Source organism: Rhinolophus ferrumequinum, chromosome X (assembly GCF_004115265.2).
Source record: "Rhinolophus ferrumequinum isolate MPI-CBG mRhiFer1 chromosome X, mRhiFer1_v1.p, whole genome shotgun sequence".
Taxonomy (NCBI): domain Eukaryota; kingdom Metazoa; phylum Chordata; class Mammalia; order Chiroptera; family Rhinolophidae; genus Rhinolophus; species Rhinolophus ferrumequinum.
The window spans coordinates 88,673,209-88,692,027 of record NC_046284.1 but is presented as its reverse complement, the minus strand read 5'-3'; the positions used below and the strand labels follow the sequence as shown (position 1 = coordinate 88,692,027).

Genomic DNA, 18,819 nt, shown 5'->3' with positions numbered 1-18,819 from the left:
CTCAATTTTCCTAATCCTTTGAAGTAGGGTTTGTTTATCTCATGGAGTAATTGTGAGGATTAAATGAATAAGTATATGTAAAGTGCTTAGAATAATGCCTGGTACATATATCAAGAGTAAATATTAGCTGTCAGCCCTTGAATTACTGATACTAGATCATCTAGTTTGTTTTTAGTAGTGTAGTTCTGTGAGAATATTTTTCAATAGCAAGGCATTTTCAATAGTTTATTTGAAAAGAATGGTACTCAAGATGCCGGTGATGGGTTCTTGAATGATGCTTGCTTACTCATTAGCATTTAGCACATCCACTGAATGCAGAGTAGTAGGTCCAGAGAGGCTGAGAAACCCAGGATAGAGACTGATATGCTTCAATTTTGTTTTACTGACTTTGTTGTGAAGTAAATAAAAGATGATGTATATTAGTTGAACATTGGAGTTAGGGAGATGGTGTAGGTGAACAGATGTATAAGTTCTTGTATCTACTATAGAATGTTAGGTATGGGTGACAGTTAACTAGATTTCTTTTTTCTTTATCCTTTTTGTATGTATTAAATGATTATTTCATTAGGCTGCCGTTTTTTTTTTCTTTTTTAATGAGGAAAGAGGAGTACATACTCCTTTATCTCTTAAATAAAAGAATTCTCAGAGACAGTCAGTTCTAGGCTACTGTGGAACTCCACTGTTCCAGGAACTTGGGCTTCTGTTTTCCTACTCTTCATCCTCAACTTGTGGCTTCTACCACCTGGGTGATTCCAGCTAAGGGGAAGAGAGGTTGAAGCAGAGCATGTGCTTTCCTTATATCCGGTTGGCCAGAACTTAAACCGTATTTTGCTGTGTATAATGCACACTTTTTTGCCCAAATTTGTGAGGGAAAAATAAGGATACGCATTATACATGGGTAGCACTAATTCTGTATCTATATAAATGTTTTTAATTCTTTTATTTATGCTTATGAGTTAAAAGTGTAACTCTAGAAATCAATAATAATATCTGTATGCAGAATAATACCCTGGAATACGATAATCAGTTTTGTTGAACTTACAATGAACTTGCAACAATGAAGAGTTCTTCGCCTTCTATGATGTGTAAATATCGTAAATTTATTACCAGTACATAAAATTTCTTGTACCTTGTATCTTGTGTTTTGTAATTGTTTGTTACATAAAATTTCTTATAATGTTAAAAAATAAATGCTAAAATTACTTTTTAATACAAAAAATAAGTACCTAACTGTAAACAAATAAAATTCTGAATTAAAAACTTGAAAGATTTTTTTCCCCTGAAAGTTTGGGCCAAAAACGTGGGTGTCCATTGTCAGGAGTGCATTATACATGGCAAAATACAGCAGTCACTACACCATGCCTACAAGGATGGCTGGGGAATCCCAGTATTCTGTGTAAACATGCCTAATTCAGTTGAGGGGTTCTATTAACAAAGGAGAAAAGATGTTAGGGACACCTAGAATCTGAAGCAAGTTACAGAACAGTGTTTATATAAATAAGCATTAATACCCAAGTGTGGGTAATATATGTGTTTGCATCTACACAAAATAATCTTGAATATAGAATTTTTAAAAACATTTGTTGTTTCTGGGAAGGGTAACTGGGTGGCTGGCGTCAGGATTGGGAAAAAGACTTAACTATAGTATACTTTTTAGAATTGGTGATATGTAAGTTTCAACTTTTCAAAAATAGTAAATGAAATTTAAAAGCAAATTATGAAAGTCTGATATATAAGTTTAAGAATAGATACGTCATTAAAAATGATGAATACTTAAGACTACCATTTTAAGTGTGTAACTCTTCCCTCATTAAAAAAAAAGTGGTATGTTGAAATTTCAAAAAATTGTTTAGACTCAGGTACTTTCAACTCTTTCAAATTCCTAAGTTGTTTTCAGGTAAAGGCATTGCTGAGTGCCTAGAAAGGGGAAGAATTTTGATTTATGAGGCGTGTTTATGGGAAGGATATCAGCTTTAACGATGTAGACATTTTTAGGGTTTTGGGGAGCAAGTCAGGATAGTATGTTTACTTAGAAATTTATTCTGGAAATTTAGAATGAATAAACTGTAATCATGGAATTAAGTTGAGATGCACTCACATATATACATGTGTGTTTGTGTGTGATTATGTATTATATATAATGTTACACATTGTATGCTTATATCATAGAAGTCCAAGAAATCTTTAAAAAATGTAGCTCTGAATTGTATCCAAAGTAAGATGTCTCCTTTCTGACTCCCACTAAGATAGCTTAGTAATTTATGCTTTAATTCTTTGCATTGATATGAGCCAAATAAAGAGGGCCCATTTAATTTTTGGAATATTTAAGTTTTCCTCCTTTCTGATTGAACTGAATTAAATTTGCTTGTAAGTTATATCCATTCATTGGTTTGATGTCTGGAACAGTTAATCTTCTCTCCCAAGTGATGACTTTTTAAATGTTTGAAGCTACAGCATTCCTGATGCGGCTCCTCAGCTAAACTCAGGATGATAGTTTTCCATCCTCCACCAAACTTGTAACCCTTTGTTATTACCACTTGTTAAAATGTGGCACTTAGAATCTATGATAATGTTAGAGATCTGGTCAGAGCAGACCTTGCTGAGCTGATTATTGATGTTGATTTGCATAATATGCTTTATTAATTTGGGCCATGAATACTTTTTTAGTAGTCGTATTTCATGGATGACATGTTGACCTGTATGTAGTGTGCTTAAATCCCTTAATCTTTTGTAAGTAGTCAGCTGCTAAACTACCTTGTATGTCTGTGGTTTGCCTTTAGGAAGTATGGGCAGAAGTGCATACTTGTTTTTATTCAACCTAAAAGTTTTGGGTCATTTAAAATCATTGGTTCATTTAAAATATCAGTGATTTATACCTCAATGGAAAAGATTTTAAGTAACTAATAAGATTACTCGTTAGCATCCTGACTTACACTCTTAAGAAATGGAAGTTTAGGGCAAAGAAGAGAGGGTTATTTGATAAACTAAAATATAATGTGACATTACTTTGTGAATTCAAGTAATATATATTAAGCCCCTGTTATGTGATCCTGGATTGGGATACTGCCCCTCCCCTGACAGAGCTTACAGGTGAGGGAGGCAAGAAGTACCTGGGAGCCTCATAAAAGGTGAGAGGCTTCAGAAAGGGGAGCCACCAAACTAGGACTGCGTTGAGATTCTGTCTTGGACATTTGTGGCAGGCATTTAAAAAAAAAAAAAAAAAAAACCAAGAAAAAAGAAAACCATTGGGGTATATAAACCTATATTAATTTGCTCTACCATTTGTATGTCACCCAACAACTTCAGCTAATTTTTTTAATTGAAAAAAAAATCATTTGTTTAGGAGTTGCCTATATTTAACAATTCTAAAATATTAACAAGTGTCGTATTTTAGCTGGGAACTGACCAAGTTCATCATAAAAGACTTTAATGCTTAACATTAAAAAATAAACTAGTCACACATCTGTGCTCATGAGCTCTAAACTTTTATCAAAGTTTAGAAATAGAGGGTAACGATAATATTGCCATTCAAAGATAGATTTTTCAAATAATAAAAATAAAGCATATACCAAGCATAAATTCTATTGAACATTGTGGAAAATGGCACTATAATGGAAGACATCCAAGCGCTCTACCTAGCTGGGAGGATCTTCATTCACTCTCATTTGATTCTAGTATTTAATGATTAACTGTTTATTTTCATTCTCAGTGTTTTCTTCCAGTAGGTGGTAAGCATTATAGATGTGTAGGCTACTAGCTGTAAACAACTATAGGCTGTAAAGGTGATTTTTGTGGAGGGCATTGCTCATCCCAGTATAAGATATCCCTTTAGTTTTACAGATTTTTATAAACGTAAGAAATTTTGCTTTCCTTGTATTTAGCATAAGGATTGAATATTCGGTTATTTTAAAGCTTTAAAAATTATCTAGCTCTATACTGTCCATTAGTCACCTATTTAAATTTAAAAAATGAAAATTAAATCTGAAATTCAGTTGTTGACTTGCATCAGCCTTTTTTCCAGTGCTCAATAGCCACATGTGTCTAGGGGATACTATTTTGGGCAACCTGGATCATAGAACATTTTTATCATTGCAGAAAGTGCTCTACTGAATGATGCTGATCTAGATACAAATTATTTTTATTCATATTTCTGACTATCCTCACTCTAAAGGTGTCGGATGAATCCTGGAGGGAAGCATAATAATTTAATGATTTTTATAAGAATAGAAATGGTATAGGTTAATTATGAAAAATGTAGAAGATATAGAAGAGTAAAATGAGCAAAATACAAAGAAGTTACTGTATGGCCCAACTATAGAGTTCCTATTTTTAACATTTGTTTTATATTCTGGTTCTTTTTCTCTGCACATGTATCCAAATACACATTCTATATGGGGATGATTTTACTTGTGCATATTTAAAATTTTAAAAAAGAGCAAGCATATAAGGGTAACTTTTAACAGGAAATAATTTTGCTTTATAGAAGTTTACTTGAACTTTGTTCTAAATCTAAACTACTAATATATATCTTCTATGTTTATAATTAGTCATTTGACTAAAATATTATAAAAATACTGTTTCATTTTAGATTATATGAATTAGTATTATTGGAAATTATCTTATTTATTTACCTTTAAATGTTCCTTAAAAATTGTTAGTATTTGCCTGTATTTAATATCAGCATGTACCTCAAACACTTCAAATAAATTCATGACGTTTCACTATGAAATGACGACAGAAGGCTCTTGGAAACCATTCTGCCTTTTTGCTTACCTTCATCTTGTTAGATTTTTGGCTCTGTCAGCATTCTCTTTGACCACCAACATTAGTTGGTAGTTGCATGCTAGCTTTGTTGGAAATTACAGACGCTCTTTGACTTATGATAGTGGTTACGTCCCGATATACCTATTGGATGTTGAAAATAATTGCGAGTTGAAAATGCATTGAATACACCTAACCTACCAAATATCATAGCTTAGCCTAGCAGGTTTCTACTGAATGCTTATTGCTTTTATACTATCTAAAGTCAAAAAATCATAAATTGCACCATCATAAGTCAGGGAACTTCTGTATTATAAATTTGTTAATGAAGCCTGAGTGTATGGGTAGGTGAATTTAAAATGTGCTCATTTTGGTTTTTACCTGGAGTTACATTTCACAATGATAAAGAGTTGTGTGTAGTATTCATTTTAGATGTGTTCCTTTGTTTTATGGGAAATGGAAGATAGGCAATAGATGATCATAGTAATGGCATCAAGGTATGGTGACAAGAAGCAGTATAGGGAGGGTATTGCCATCTTTTTGCTTAGATTATTGAAGAAAATTTGTTTGTTTCTTGAACCCTTTTTCACCATGAAACCATATTTGCTTGTAAATTTAATGCTGGGTTAGCCATAAGTAATTGTCAGAGAAGAGTAGGAAAAGTTTCTAAATACCTTACTAACAGTTTAAAACAATGAAGACAGTACTGTTTTAATGCGTGCTTTATTTACAATGTCATTGATAGCTTTAAAAAGTCACTCATTTAATGCAAAGTTAAGAACTGTCATTCTGTAGTCCAATAATTTTATGAATTTCTCTGATATTGAAAAGCACTGGAATAAATTATATTTTTGTACTCTTAACCATCTGCCAGATAGGATTATATATGACTTAAATAAAGAGGATCTTGAAATTTCATGCCTCCAAATTATAGTAATTTCTGAGCCTTCAGTGTAGCATTCAGACTCTTAATTATAGGGAAGCAGAATGATTAGTTTTCAGTGCTTGTGATTTGGTACATAAGCACATTTAGATAGCTAAGAGTGGAATACTAAGAACTGAAGACAGTCCTTTTATAAATGTTGGGCTCTAAGGATAGTAGAATCACGCCAGATTTTGCCTTGTTTTAGGAATGCTTTTCCAAATTTGATGAATATTTATATATGCGCTTTGGATAGGTAAATTTTAGGATGTATGTTTTGAAACTCTCAATGGCTTTATATTTTACAGGAGAGGAAAAATCAAGGCATTTTAAGTGGATGCTCTGCCCCACATGACATTTTCTTGTCTCATCAAAAGCTCTTGAAGTGGTGGTGAAAGGATTTTTTGATAATGGAAGCAATTCTAGTTCCCTTCTTCGTGGGCGCCAAACCTGGGAGTGTACCCAGAGATTTGAGAAATCGTACACATTTTTTTCTTAGTGACTCTAGGACACACTATATAACACATAACATGTAAATTGTTAGCAGGGACATTTTGACAAAATTATTGGGAAACTTGCAACGGCCTTGAAAGAGTTAGAGCTTTTTTCTTATTTAAAGAGAAGGTAAAGAAACAATTATTACATACCTATGGAGTGCCATGCACTGTGATAAACGCTTAAAAAAGTTTTTTTTATATAGAAGTTTTCTAACTTTAATCCTGTTGTCACCAGTTTGAGTGTTATGAAAACTCAAAAAAGAGAGAGGATACATTCCCCAGGATCTCTTGTAGCTGATGACACTAATGACACCTGGAATTTGTCAGACTCCAGAATTCTTCTGTTCTTTTCATCATTCATTTTCTCCCCCAGTTTCCTGGATTACAAAAACAGGGGTGGGGGGGTGCATGATATCCTTAAAATATTATATTATTATTCTTTTTTTCAGGGAAGAAATGGTGAGAGTGAGTGCATAAGCAGGTACTGGAGTGGGGGAAAGATTAGTAATAGAGTTAGAGTTTGGTGGGTTTGAAGTATGTCATGAGAAGACAATTGAAAGGCAGTTTATGGTAGTTTAAACTGGTAGAGGTTATGGCAAAAAGTAGCTGTTCAGTATAAATGGTAGCTATTACTATGGGGGGGGGTGCCAAAAAATGTAGAAAAGCGTACACTTTGGTCAGTGTTGCTCAAGCAGTAGTTTGCTGTAATCGGAAGTGTCTGGACGCTGATGGTAACCACTTTGAGCACCTCTTGTAATTGCAGAAGTCAAATGTGACTCGTATTCGTCTTTGGTTATTAGTATATATTGAGTATTACACTTTTAACAGTTTTTCCCTTTCTTAAGATGTGTGTACTTTTTTGGGCACCCTTTGTATTACTCTGGAGATTATGAATTCTCATATAATTTAGTAAAGTTCTTCCCATCTGTGAGAAAGATGATTATTATTTGTTTATATCAAGAGGGACCACAGTAATAATTTCGATTTAAAACTTGTAAGGTTATCAAAGTGCTCCTACATTATCTTATTTGGCAAGTATTTCCATTTTACACATAGGAAAAGCACTTATGCCATAACCAGTGGCTCTTTTAATAATACTTAGATATTCTAAAGAGTACTGCACTGAGATAGAAGTAGAATATATTGATTTCTTGGGTGATTGAATGGAGGGTATGTGCATTATCTCAGGAAGGAAATGCATTTTAGGTTTTTGTCTTTTTCTTAAATGTTTGTATTTTTTATTTTTAGGCTGTTCGCTGCTACGAATCTCTAATCTTAAAAGCTGAAGGAAAAGTGGACTCTGATTTCTTTTGTCAATTAGGTCACTTCAACCTCTTATTGGAAGATTATCCAAAAGGTAATTTTTCCCCTTGTTAATTACTGTTTGATTTATATATGTGTTTAAAATAATTGCAGTAGTACTGTATCTAGGGTGCTACCGTTTTTACTTCTAAGAAATTGTAAGCTTATGAACATCCTAAACAATGAGAAAGAACAACAGGGTAGGTGTAAATATGAAAAGTTCATGTAACTCCATATAAAACATCAATAAATTGGCCATTCAGTTAAACTGATAATAATCTACATGTGCTTTGCCGTTTTGTTCTGCCTTGTGAAAAATCCCTGCCTTTTAAAGGCTGCAACATATCATGTTTCCCTGAAAATAAGATATAATAAAGACCGGGTCTTATATTAAGTTTTGCTCCAAAAGACGCATTAGAGCTGACTGTCCGGCTAGGTCTTACTTTCAGGGAAACATGGTAGTAGAAAATGAACCATTGATGGACACTTTGGAAAAGTAACACAAACTCAGCACTTCTCTTCTTTATCCTGGCTAGAAAACTTCCATTTTAGCTAGAAAATATTTGAACGAAAATCTGATCCATAGCCATGTTACTGTTAAGGTAAGTAATACAGAGAGATGATCACATATGAGCTTGAGCATTGGATAAAACAAACTTTGTATTCATTTGAGAATTTTTTCCTATACAAAATGAAGTAAGTGAGTTAAATAACTGAAGGTAGTAGTTCTCCAAGATGTGTCCTTTTTATGGTGCCAAGCTGCTAACCCAGAGCATTACTCACTCAGGAATTTTAAAAGCACCCCCAAATACTACCTCCTTCAGTACCAAAGGCAAAATCCACAGCAAAGAAAAACTGTATCCTTATAAGCAAGAACTTTTCGATGATAGTAAACATCTTAATATAGAGTGGATGGACTTATTTATTATGCTTAGATTCTACAAATGTGTAGTGGGGAGAACAACTGGCAGGTTGTTTCAGGGCTAGAGTGAATGATTGTTGGTGTTTAATGTTGATGTTTTATTATGCCACTTTTGTGTTAGGTCAAGTGAACACTTTCCTAATGAAAATGCAATTTTAGTTTGAGACAGGCGTAATCTATGGTGTTGGGAGTTAGGCTTATTTTCCAGCTCATCTCTTGTTTACAGCTGCGTTATCATTAACAGATTATATACACATTCCTGAGCTTCTGTCTTACCTATAAAATGAGGTGAGGAAGTGATAGCTCAGACTTTTTGGAATTGTTACGGGAAACTGGTTAGTACTTAGCAAGATGGCTTCAGGATAATAGGTATTAATAATTACTTAATACTCTATTACATATGTTAATTTTAATCAAAACTGGTAAGTTATTTAAAGAAAGCCGTTGTTCAAAAGAAACATAGAAATCTGTGCTAATTTTTCAATGCTGTACCTTTTTCTTATAGAGCAAACTAATTTGAGAGCACATAAATAGAGACCCAGACTTGAAAATTAGGTTTGCGTGTGGGGCTGTATATCCTTGCAGCTTAGGTCATTAAAATATATATTAGCTTTGAAAATTTAGTTTATTGATTTAGCTACATTTTCCATTTACAACACGTTTGGCTCTGAAGGTAATAAAGAATACAGGGATATTTGTTTTGGAGGTGTCTTTTTCCTTTTTGGAAAATGAGGTACGGGGCATGTAGCAACTAGACTGTTGGCGACTAGCTGGTGGGAGTAACCTAATAAGATGAGAAAAGAAAAAGATAACCTAAGGATTTAAGTCTTTGGAAAGAGGTGCTCTTAACCTTTTCACTGTGTTAATTGATTTCAAGTTTGTTCTCCAGAATGTGTCAAAAATACACAGAAAATGCAGTATTTATATTTTTAACTAAATACAGTTAAGGTGCTCCATTTTATTAAAATAAATTATTACTTTAAAGTATAAAAATTTCCTATCATTCATTCTTGAAAAACACAAAAATATAGAAAAATGTACATCTGCTTTCCTAAACTTCCCTTCTGGAACACTGAGATCGTGGAATAAAGTTGAATGCCATAGTCAGTGGCATGGAAAATGCCATTTGACTATAGACGAACATTGCAGCGAAAATATTAAACCCATTTACTGTCATGTAGATGAACTGGCTATTAATAGGTAGGCAGTAGGTTGATTGTAATAGGAAGAAGAAGGAGAGAATGGATGCAGAGGTATACACATGTATTTTAGTATTTCAAGCTGATGGCTTCTATTTCCTAGATGTGATTTTTTTTCCAATCTTCCTTGAGGCTTTATTGACCACATTTCCACTTAAAAAAATTCCTTTTTAAATACAAGTTATTGAATTCTTCTGCCCATTCTCTTCATCATCTTCCTGTAAGTCCAATACTAGAGCCAGTCTCTAGTAGCCGTCTTCCACTCCCCCCCTACCCCCATGCCTCTTCCCCACACCTTCACCACCACCACTAATTTTTGGAAACATTTGTTACCTCAGGCTGCTTCCTTATTCTCTCTTTGGAACCAAAACAAGATGAGAACCTCCAACCCCAGCCAAATAGACATTTAGCCTTGTAGAACAGATTATGTACCATAACTTTTTGGGTAGTAAACATAAACCATGCAATGAACATGTGAGTAAACTGCTCAGGTATATGCATGTAGGGGACTTACTGGCCGTTATTCTGAAGACAGTTCTTCAGTTATTGTCCCGAGGCCTCGTCTTTGTGTGAAATTTTCTGAGCTTGGGGTTCCTTGTCAAAAACTACTGCTACTTTTGTAGTGGAAAATAGTAGAACCTCTTTTGTGTGCATTTTGGATTGTGGTTTTTCTACTCTTATTTGTCATTCTAATCCCATCTGCTTCCTGTCTTATAGGAATTCCTAAAAAATTTCTGATCTGCCGATGGTATACTTTGGTTATTGTTACTGCTATGGATTTATTCATTAAGTATCTTTTCAGTCATTTCAGATGAATTTAAAGCAGCAGGAAAAAAGGCTTTGTAAAACTTTTTTGTTTTAAATCCTTTCTGGTTGGTAATGTGTATGAAGAGTTTAAAAATTTTTCTGTCACTTGATTTGGTCATTTGACTTCTAGGAATTTATCCTTAAAAAAGTACCGTATTTTGTTGTGTATAATGCTCACTTTTTTGCCCAAATTTGTGAGGGAAAAATAAGGATGTGCATGTGTAGTACTAATTCGATATCTACATAAATGTTTTAAATTTTTAAATCTATGCTTATGAGTTAACAGTGTAACTCTAGGAATCAATAATGATATCTCTATGCAAAATAATACCCTGAAATACAATTACTGGTTTTGTTGAACTTTAGGCGAACTTGAAACAAAAGTAATTTCAGCCAACAATTCAACAAAATGAAGAGCAACGTTTGTTGTCCACAGAGTAAGTGACTCTGACTTGATAAGATAGGTGGTTCTGATCCCTTTATTACCATAGCGTGAACAGTGCAACATTTCTTTTCATACACTTTAGGCGGGAGCTAGCAATCTAGCTGATGTTTTTACAAAAATTATTGGAAAAGGAAAAGGAAAGATTTTTTTCCCCCCTGAAAGTTTGGGCTAGAAATGTGGGTGTGCATTGTACATGGGAGCACATTATACAATGCAAAATACGGTAATTGCTTAGAGGATTTTGGGAAAATGGCGGCTCAAATGCTCGTGGCCTACTGCAAGTTGGATTCCTCTGGAGGGAGTTCATCATACAGGATGTTTGGCAAGGAGTGCCTTTTTAGGATGAACACCTGTGGAAGGTGGGGGATGGAACCAGGATTGGACAGAGGGAGAAGTTAAGTTGTGACAGCCTTGGTGTATTCCAGGGGGTGCCCTGAAGCTAGAAAAGCCCTTCAGAGCTATCCCAAGTTGGGCCAAGATGACTAGGCCTTTATACTCCATTCCTTCAATATTGGGTGTGGGCTGTCCTGGGAAGGAGTATGGAAGGAGTATGACTTTGGGCAAGTAGTCTCTTCAGCTAAGGCAGCTCACGGCTAGAGGCTGTCTGCATGTAGGACTCCCAGCAGTCTTTCCTTGAAGTGGGAAGTGAGTGATTCTTCACAGTGGCTGCCATACTTCCTTTCCACTCCTAACCCATTAACCTCAGCTGAACCAAACAGCTGATGGAGCTGTTAGACTGACTGCCTTAAGCCATGAAGATGGTGCAGTGATTTCTTGGGTTGGAGAACAACCTGAGAGACAGAACCCTGGGCTGAACAAGCATATATATTCTTGTGAACATATGTGATGGATCTTACAAGTAGTTTAATAGAATTACATGTAAATATCTATAAATATGTGTGGCAAGTTATAGGAGAAGATAGTCATTAAGTTAGTTGCTTAGAAAATCATGTAGCACATTACCACAAAGTACATAGCAAACATACAAAAAGTTAGAAATCATGAGGTAAGAGACTAGGGGGATGGATAGTAAGGATTCCAGAAATAATAAAAAAAATTAGTTGAAGGAGATATAATAAGTAATTACTCCTGATACTAGTATGAAAACCTTGAAACTTTTAAAAATAGTTTCTTCATGGTTTGTGTGAGCTAGAATCTTTCCCTGAAATTCCAGCGAATTATAGATTTTCCTTCCTTCCTTCCTTCCTTCAAATAATTGGTCATTTGTTGTATTGTCTGTCACTTTTGGGCAAAATCAGTTTTGGTTGTTGTAGTTCCTGAGCAGTTACAAATGGCTAGGGCAAGTTACGTACCAGAGTTGTTAATGTGGAGAAGTCTTAAGTCAGACTTGGCGAGCTTTCTTTGTCGTATTCTCTTTTGTCATTCTTGGATGGAATGCCAGTACTCCATTTTAGGATATATATATAGTATAAGAACATAAAGCACATGTCTTTAAATAATTTTGAGTTTGGCTTCTCCAAAAATTACCGCATTTTTTTTTTTTTTTTTTGATTCTTCAGTGGTTCATTTCTTTATTGTTGTGGCTGTTGGAACCAATGGTTGTGATTGTTTTAAGAATCTGCTCTTTGTTTAAAAATCTCCTTTCAGATAGTCATTGGGAATTAGTTTACATAGTACATATGTTTGCTATACAATGCAAATTTACTTTGTGTTGAAATAGTAAAATAAAATGAAATAAAAATCCAGAATATTGACATATACTGGCATATAATACCCACAGAATGTCTGTTTTATATCTCTCTGAAAGCTGATACAGTTAACGTGATCATTTCATGTGTTTTCATTGCATTCACAATCACTGTACTCTATTTCTCCATATAACTTCATTTAAATGTATTTCATGTTAAAAAAAAAAATCTAGTGCTTCCACTCCCTCCCATTGCATTTTGGGAATCTCTAAATTTGTTCAATCTACTCATGGTCTAGAATTAGAAAATGTAATTGAGAAATACCCAAGGAAACACAATAGTGACCATGACCCAGGTTGTTAGAAACCCATATACATGTCCAGGCAACAAGCAAGTTATAGTAGCTTCAAGAACTAGAGAGCTGATGGCAGAACACATTGAAGGAACACAAAGAAGACACCTACTCGTTGTCTCTTGTAGTAAGCCAAATGTGAGACACAAAGACGTTGAGCATGTTATTTTAATAATGACAAAGAAGTAGAGATTTCAGTAGATGCGTTAGTTGGGCTTCAGTGAAGATGCTGATGTAGGAGTAAAAGGATTATTTGCTTCTTTGCTTTTCCAACTTCCTGTCTGCTTGTCTCTGTAATCTTAAGTCTTTTTAAACCTGTGGAGAGACAGGCACATAGAAACAAACGTCTGTTGTGGTGGATACTGTCCAGAGGGTTTTTCAGATGCTAATATGTATTAATATATATTGCTACATATCAGAGATGTGTTTTAGGCATCCATAGATTTGGGAAGGCAGGAAGGTGGCTAGAGAGCTAGGCACATCCATCATTTATATACAATGAAATAGTTAATATAAGCTCTCTGAGGTGTCATTTATCCCAGGGCATAAATATAACTTTTCAGTTCAGCCTCAGAAAAACAAAGCAAAACAAAGAAATCTATTGACCTAATACCCGTAGGCAACCACAACCTGTTCTGGCCTAAAAATGACACACTACAACTGACTTATTTGTCCTTTTAGATTCACGCACTAGCAGGTAACCTGATGCCTATAGTGTTACACATTGGGCTAGGGATGAAAAGAGAAATGCTGAGTTGTGCCTGTAGTTAGTACATGATCTATTATAGGCGTATGGGTTGAATTTTAAATCTTTTCCTTCATTGCATTTATATTGCATCTAACTCTGAAGAAGAGTCCCTTTTTCTGGCAAGGCTATCACCCTTAGCCTACAGTGTTGTTTCTTTTCATCCTTGTGCTGTCTGTGTGGACTTGTCATCAGGCACGCCTTCTTTCACTTGTTTTCACAATCTTAACTCAGAGCCGTAATATTTCCAAGCATGTTGAAATGTCTATCACCTATTAAATCGTTATCCCTCTTTATTCCCTCACTCTGTTTCTGTAGATCTCTCTTTATTTAATTCCAGACGAGTTATAGTATGGCTTTGGAGTTCTCTTTTTATTCTTTAGTTATGCCTTACACTGTTACTGAAAAACTTTTTAGGGTGTTTGTGACTTGTAAGGAAATAATTTGGATTAAATGGGTTGATGTCACAGTCTTTTAGGATGTGGTGAAGTCAAATTAGAACCCAGGTTTGCTTAAAGCTTCTTTATGTTTTTCCTACTATATCTTGTTGCCTTCCTCGTGGATCTTACTTGAAATGTTAACCGCCCCTAATTTAACACAAGAAATGCACTTATTTTAACAATTACACAAATAATACGTTCATTGTTTAAAAGAAAGCTTTAGAATACATATAACCATAAAAGGTAAGTAAAGACCCTGCGAGCAACAGCTATGTGTTTGTTCACGTCTGTATTTCTACTGCATCTAGCTTGGTGCTAGTGCCTTAATACTTAAGAAATTGTGAATCCATTAATGACCCATTAGTATTTTATCATCTAGAGGAAAATCTTTTAAAAAAACATTATTGATATAAATCTAGAGACTTACATTACAATACATTTTCAGTATTTAAAAATTGAATTAAACTCAGCAACTTTCTTTAACCCAATGTATCATGTTAATCTTTCCATCTGAGAAACACAGGTTGTAACATTTCAGTTTTACTGGATAGCATTCTGTCATACAGCAAGAACAATTCTCTGTTGGATGCGTAGACTTGTTTTTACTATTAACATAATCACTATATCGTCTATTGTAAATCAAAACTCAAATTATGAAAACATAATTTGAAGCTTGGGATGGATTTCTTATTGATTGTATTAAAGGAAGCATCACACACAAAATAGTTCCTTTGCCCTTTGAGGTGGTTGAGGTCTTACTCATTTTTTGGAAGTAAGATCTCTTGTGAGAACAAATAATACATCGTATTCTGGAATAGTCTTGGAAAATCTTAATCCTTTTGTCAGATTTGGTCTCTGAGGAAGGTCAAGTGATTCAAGAGGTAACGTAGATTCTGTTCAGGTGGAGGTCCGAGATCTGATCTAGGTTTTACACCCTTGAACTCCGATATATTTGACATTTGTTACCATGTTTGACTGAAAAGGGGGCCCCTGGATTTCTAAATTGTTTGGTCTTAAATATCACTGTCTGCTGGGAGCTGGGTTTGGTGGGAAGGTTGTTACAATATTTATTTTAATGTTTAATGTTTCTTGTATTAATTGATTTTGAAATGGGATATAATTGTGACTCATACTTACTTTTTTTTTCTCTCAGCATTATCTGCATACCAGAGGTACTACAGTTTACAGTCTGACTACTGGAAGGTTAGTGCACATTTGCATGCCTATTTCCTGTTTGCTTTTTGGGCAAGTTACTATTATACTCAAATGAATTTTGGTCTGTGTATTTTGTTAATTAAAAATATTACTTCTAGGGAACAGGGATTAGAAAAGGAAAAATAAGTGTTCTTTGTGCAGTCTTGTATTAATCACCTTGTATTTTACCAAAAGAATTAGATTACTCTGACACAGTTTGTTAGCCAAAGATGATCCTAAGTATGAGAATTTGAAAGCAAGCAAGACCAAGGGGCAACAAAATGATTTCTTTGATTTTCTTAAATTGGTATCTAGGAATAAAAGAAAGCTGCAGATGGATGTATCAAGCTGTAAAGGGAAGGCTTAACGGGAAACTTGTAATGGAAATCTTTCCTGTTACAGTCTGTCTATAATTCAAGCTCTGAGGACAGCTGAGCCTGACCATTTTTAAAACGACCTACCTAAATGAAGAACTGTACATGGCAATGAATCAGCTATTTTCTTAGTTTATACAGTGCATAAAGTTACCTGGGCAGGTTAATCTTTTATACCATGTACTTTTATATATACTTTTATTGACCAGTGGGGCTTCCGTATCTGAATTGCCATTTTTTAGATGGATTTTTCTGTTGCCTAGTTTATCTTTCTTTTGATTTGTTAAAATTTTAACAACATATTTTGGTAAGTTTTTCTAATGTATTGAAAATGTCTTCTTTTGTCTGTGGCTTATCTTTTTTTCAAAAAGTTTTTTGCAGTATAGTTTACACACCAAAAATTCAGCTGTTTTAACTGCACAATTCAGTGACGTTTTGTAAATTTTTATAGAGTTGTTCTATCATAACCACAGTCTTATTTTAGGACATGTCCATCTCCCTGTAATGAAACCTCATGCCCAACCGCTGGCAAATACTAATCTACTTTCTGTCAGTATGTATTTGTATTTTCAGGGTAGTTCATATAAATGGAATTATATAACATGTGGTCTTTTGTGACTGGCTTTTTTCACCTAACGTATGTTTTAGAAGTGGATCCATTTGTAGCATGTATTAATACTTTATTCCTTTTTACTATGTAATAATACTCCATTGTATGGATATATCACATTTTATTTATCCATTCATCAGTTGATGAGCATTTTAGTTTCCACTTTTTTGGCTATTGTGAATAATGCTACTATGAACATTTGTGCACATGTTTTTGTGTGGACATACTATGATATTTTTCTTTCTCTTGAGTAGATAAACAGGAGTGTAATTGTTGGGTTATAGAGTAAATTTATGTGTTGTTCCTCATCTTTGGGGGGAAAACACTGAGTTTTCATCATTGAATATGATATTAGCTGTAAGGTTTCTGTAGCTTTAGATTGAAGAATTTCCCTTCTGTTACTAGATTTACTTGGAGGGTTTTTTGTTCCTAATCATTTATAATGAATAGGTATTCATTATAAATAAAGAATAATAAATTATTATTCTTCATCTACTGGGAGCCTATGGATTTTTAAAGTTTATTATATGGTTAATTACAGTGCTTGATTTTTTCCAGATATTCCTTGGGTAAGCCCCTTTTAGTCACTTATATTATGTTGTTGGCTTCAACGTAGTAGTATTTTGTTAAGGATTTTTGCAACTTTGTTCATGAGTGATATTACTCTGTAGTGTTCTTCAGGTTAATTTTGTCTGATTTTTGCATCAGGATAATTTTGGCCTCATAAAATGAGTTGGGAACTGCTCTTTGCTCTGATGTGTGTGTAGGGTTGCTATTATTTCTTCCTTAAATGTTGAATAGAATTTACCAGTAAAGTCATCTGTCTGGGTCTAGCTAGAGTTTTCTTTGTGGAGAGCTTTTTAACTACAAATTCAATTCCGTTGGACCAGGTGTGACAATTAAGTTTGCGAACTTGTTGCAAAGATTTTGCTAACTTTTTTTTTATATCAGAGGGATTATTCATTTTGCATTTGTATCAACTGGACAGTTAACCAAGTTTACTGTTTGGAAGTGCTGAAAAGGCTGCGTGGAAAAGTTAGATGACCTGAACTTTTCGCCAGTAATTCATGGGTCTTGCATCCCATCCCGACAATGCACCAGCTCACAGGGCACTGTCTGTGAGGGAGTTTTTAGCCAGTAAACAAATAACTGTATTGGAACACCCTTCGTACTCACCTGATCTGGTCCCCAGTGACTTCTTTCTTTACCCGAAGATAAAGGAAATACTGAAAGGAAGACATTTTGATGACATTCAGGACATCAGTGGTAATATGACAACAGCTTTGATGGCCATTCCAGAAAGAGTTCCAAAATTGCTTTGAAGGATGGACTAGGAGCTGGCGTCTGTGCATAGCTTCCCAAGGGGAGTACTTTGAAGGTGACGGTAGTGATAGTCAGCAGTGAGGTATGTAGCACTTTTTCTAGGATGAGTTTGTGAACTTAATTGTCCGACCTGTTCAGGGTTTGTTATTTCTTGAATTAGTTTTGTTCTTTCAAGGAATTTGTCTATATCGTGTAATTGTCAGTTTACTATTTTTTCAATTAAAATCTTATTTTCCTTTTGATAACTAGAATCTAAGTGAAGTGTATACCCTCTTTCATTCCTGATACTGGTCATTTGGTCTTCTCTTTTTTCTTGATCACTCTGGCTAGAGGTTTATTAACTTCATTGACCTTTGCAAAGAATCAGATTTTTTTCCCCCCATGGATTTTGTTTGTTTGTTTCTTCAATATTGTTTTTCTGTTTTATATTTCATCGATTTCCTGTTTCATTGATTCCCGATTGTCTTTATTATTTGCTTCTGCTTAGTTTGTGTTTAATTTTCTAGTTTCCTAAGGGAAGCTTAGATTATTGACTTTCTTTTTTTCTAATATAATTATTTGAAAGTATATATTTCTCTTAGTATTGCTTTAGCTGTAGTCTACAAATTTTTATCTTTTGTATTTTCATTATTCATTTCAAAATGTTTTCTACTTTAATTTGTGCTTTCTCTGACCCCTTGGAGATCTGTAATATATTTGGCTTCCTATAGTTTGATCATAATATTTAGGTTATTTTAAATATCTCATAGTTAATGATTTCTAATTGTCTTTTATTTATATAACATACTCTGTATGATTTCATTCTTTTGAAATGTATTGAGACTTCTTTATTGGTTCAACACTTGAACACAAACCCATGACTTGCATTTGTGAGTTGTATTGTGCTATAATAGCAATTAAGTAAAAGTGGTAGGTTTTTCAAATGTCTGTGTTTTATGATTTTTTTTGTCTTTGTCATTTAATTATGCCAGTTAATTATCTCTTCCCATAATCATGGAATTGTCTTTTAGTTTTGGTATTTTTTTCTTTACTATATTTTGAAGCTCTCTTATTCGGTATATGCACATTTATGATTGCTATTTTTACCTGATGAATTGGCCCCCCTTTATTACTGTGAAATATTTTTTACCTCTGGTAATTATTTTTGTCTTGACATGTGTTTTATCTGGTGTTAATACAACCATGCCATCCTTCTTAGGCTTGTTATTTACATGATATCCTTTTCCTTTCAACCTATTGTTATCTTTTTACAATTCTTCTTTTGTAGATAGTTTATA

At 34.1% G+C, this 18,819-nt stretch overlaps 1 protein-coding gene across 6 annotated transcripts in view; it reads left to right on the top strand.

The window, feature by feature from the left end:
* The window catches only part of KDM6A (lysine demethylase 6A), a 201,505-nt gene that overhangs the window by 57,442 nt on the left and 125,244 nt on the right, over positions 1–18,819 (top strand). For all 6 annotated transcript variants that reach the window (XM_033106079.1, XM_033106096.1, XM_033106107.1 and 3 more), the window contains exons 3-4: positions 7,429–7,537; positions 15,195–15,244. In XM_033106079.1, coding sequence (XP_032961970.1) covers positions 7,429–7,537; positions 15,195–15,244 — 159 coding nt within the window. The remainder of the gene's footprint in view (positions 1–7,428; positions 7,538–15,194; positions 15,245–18,819) is intronic.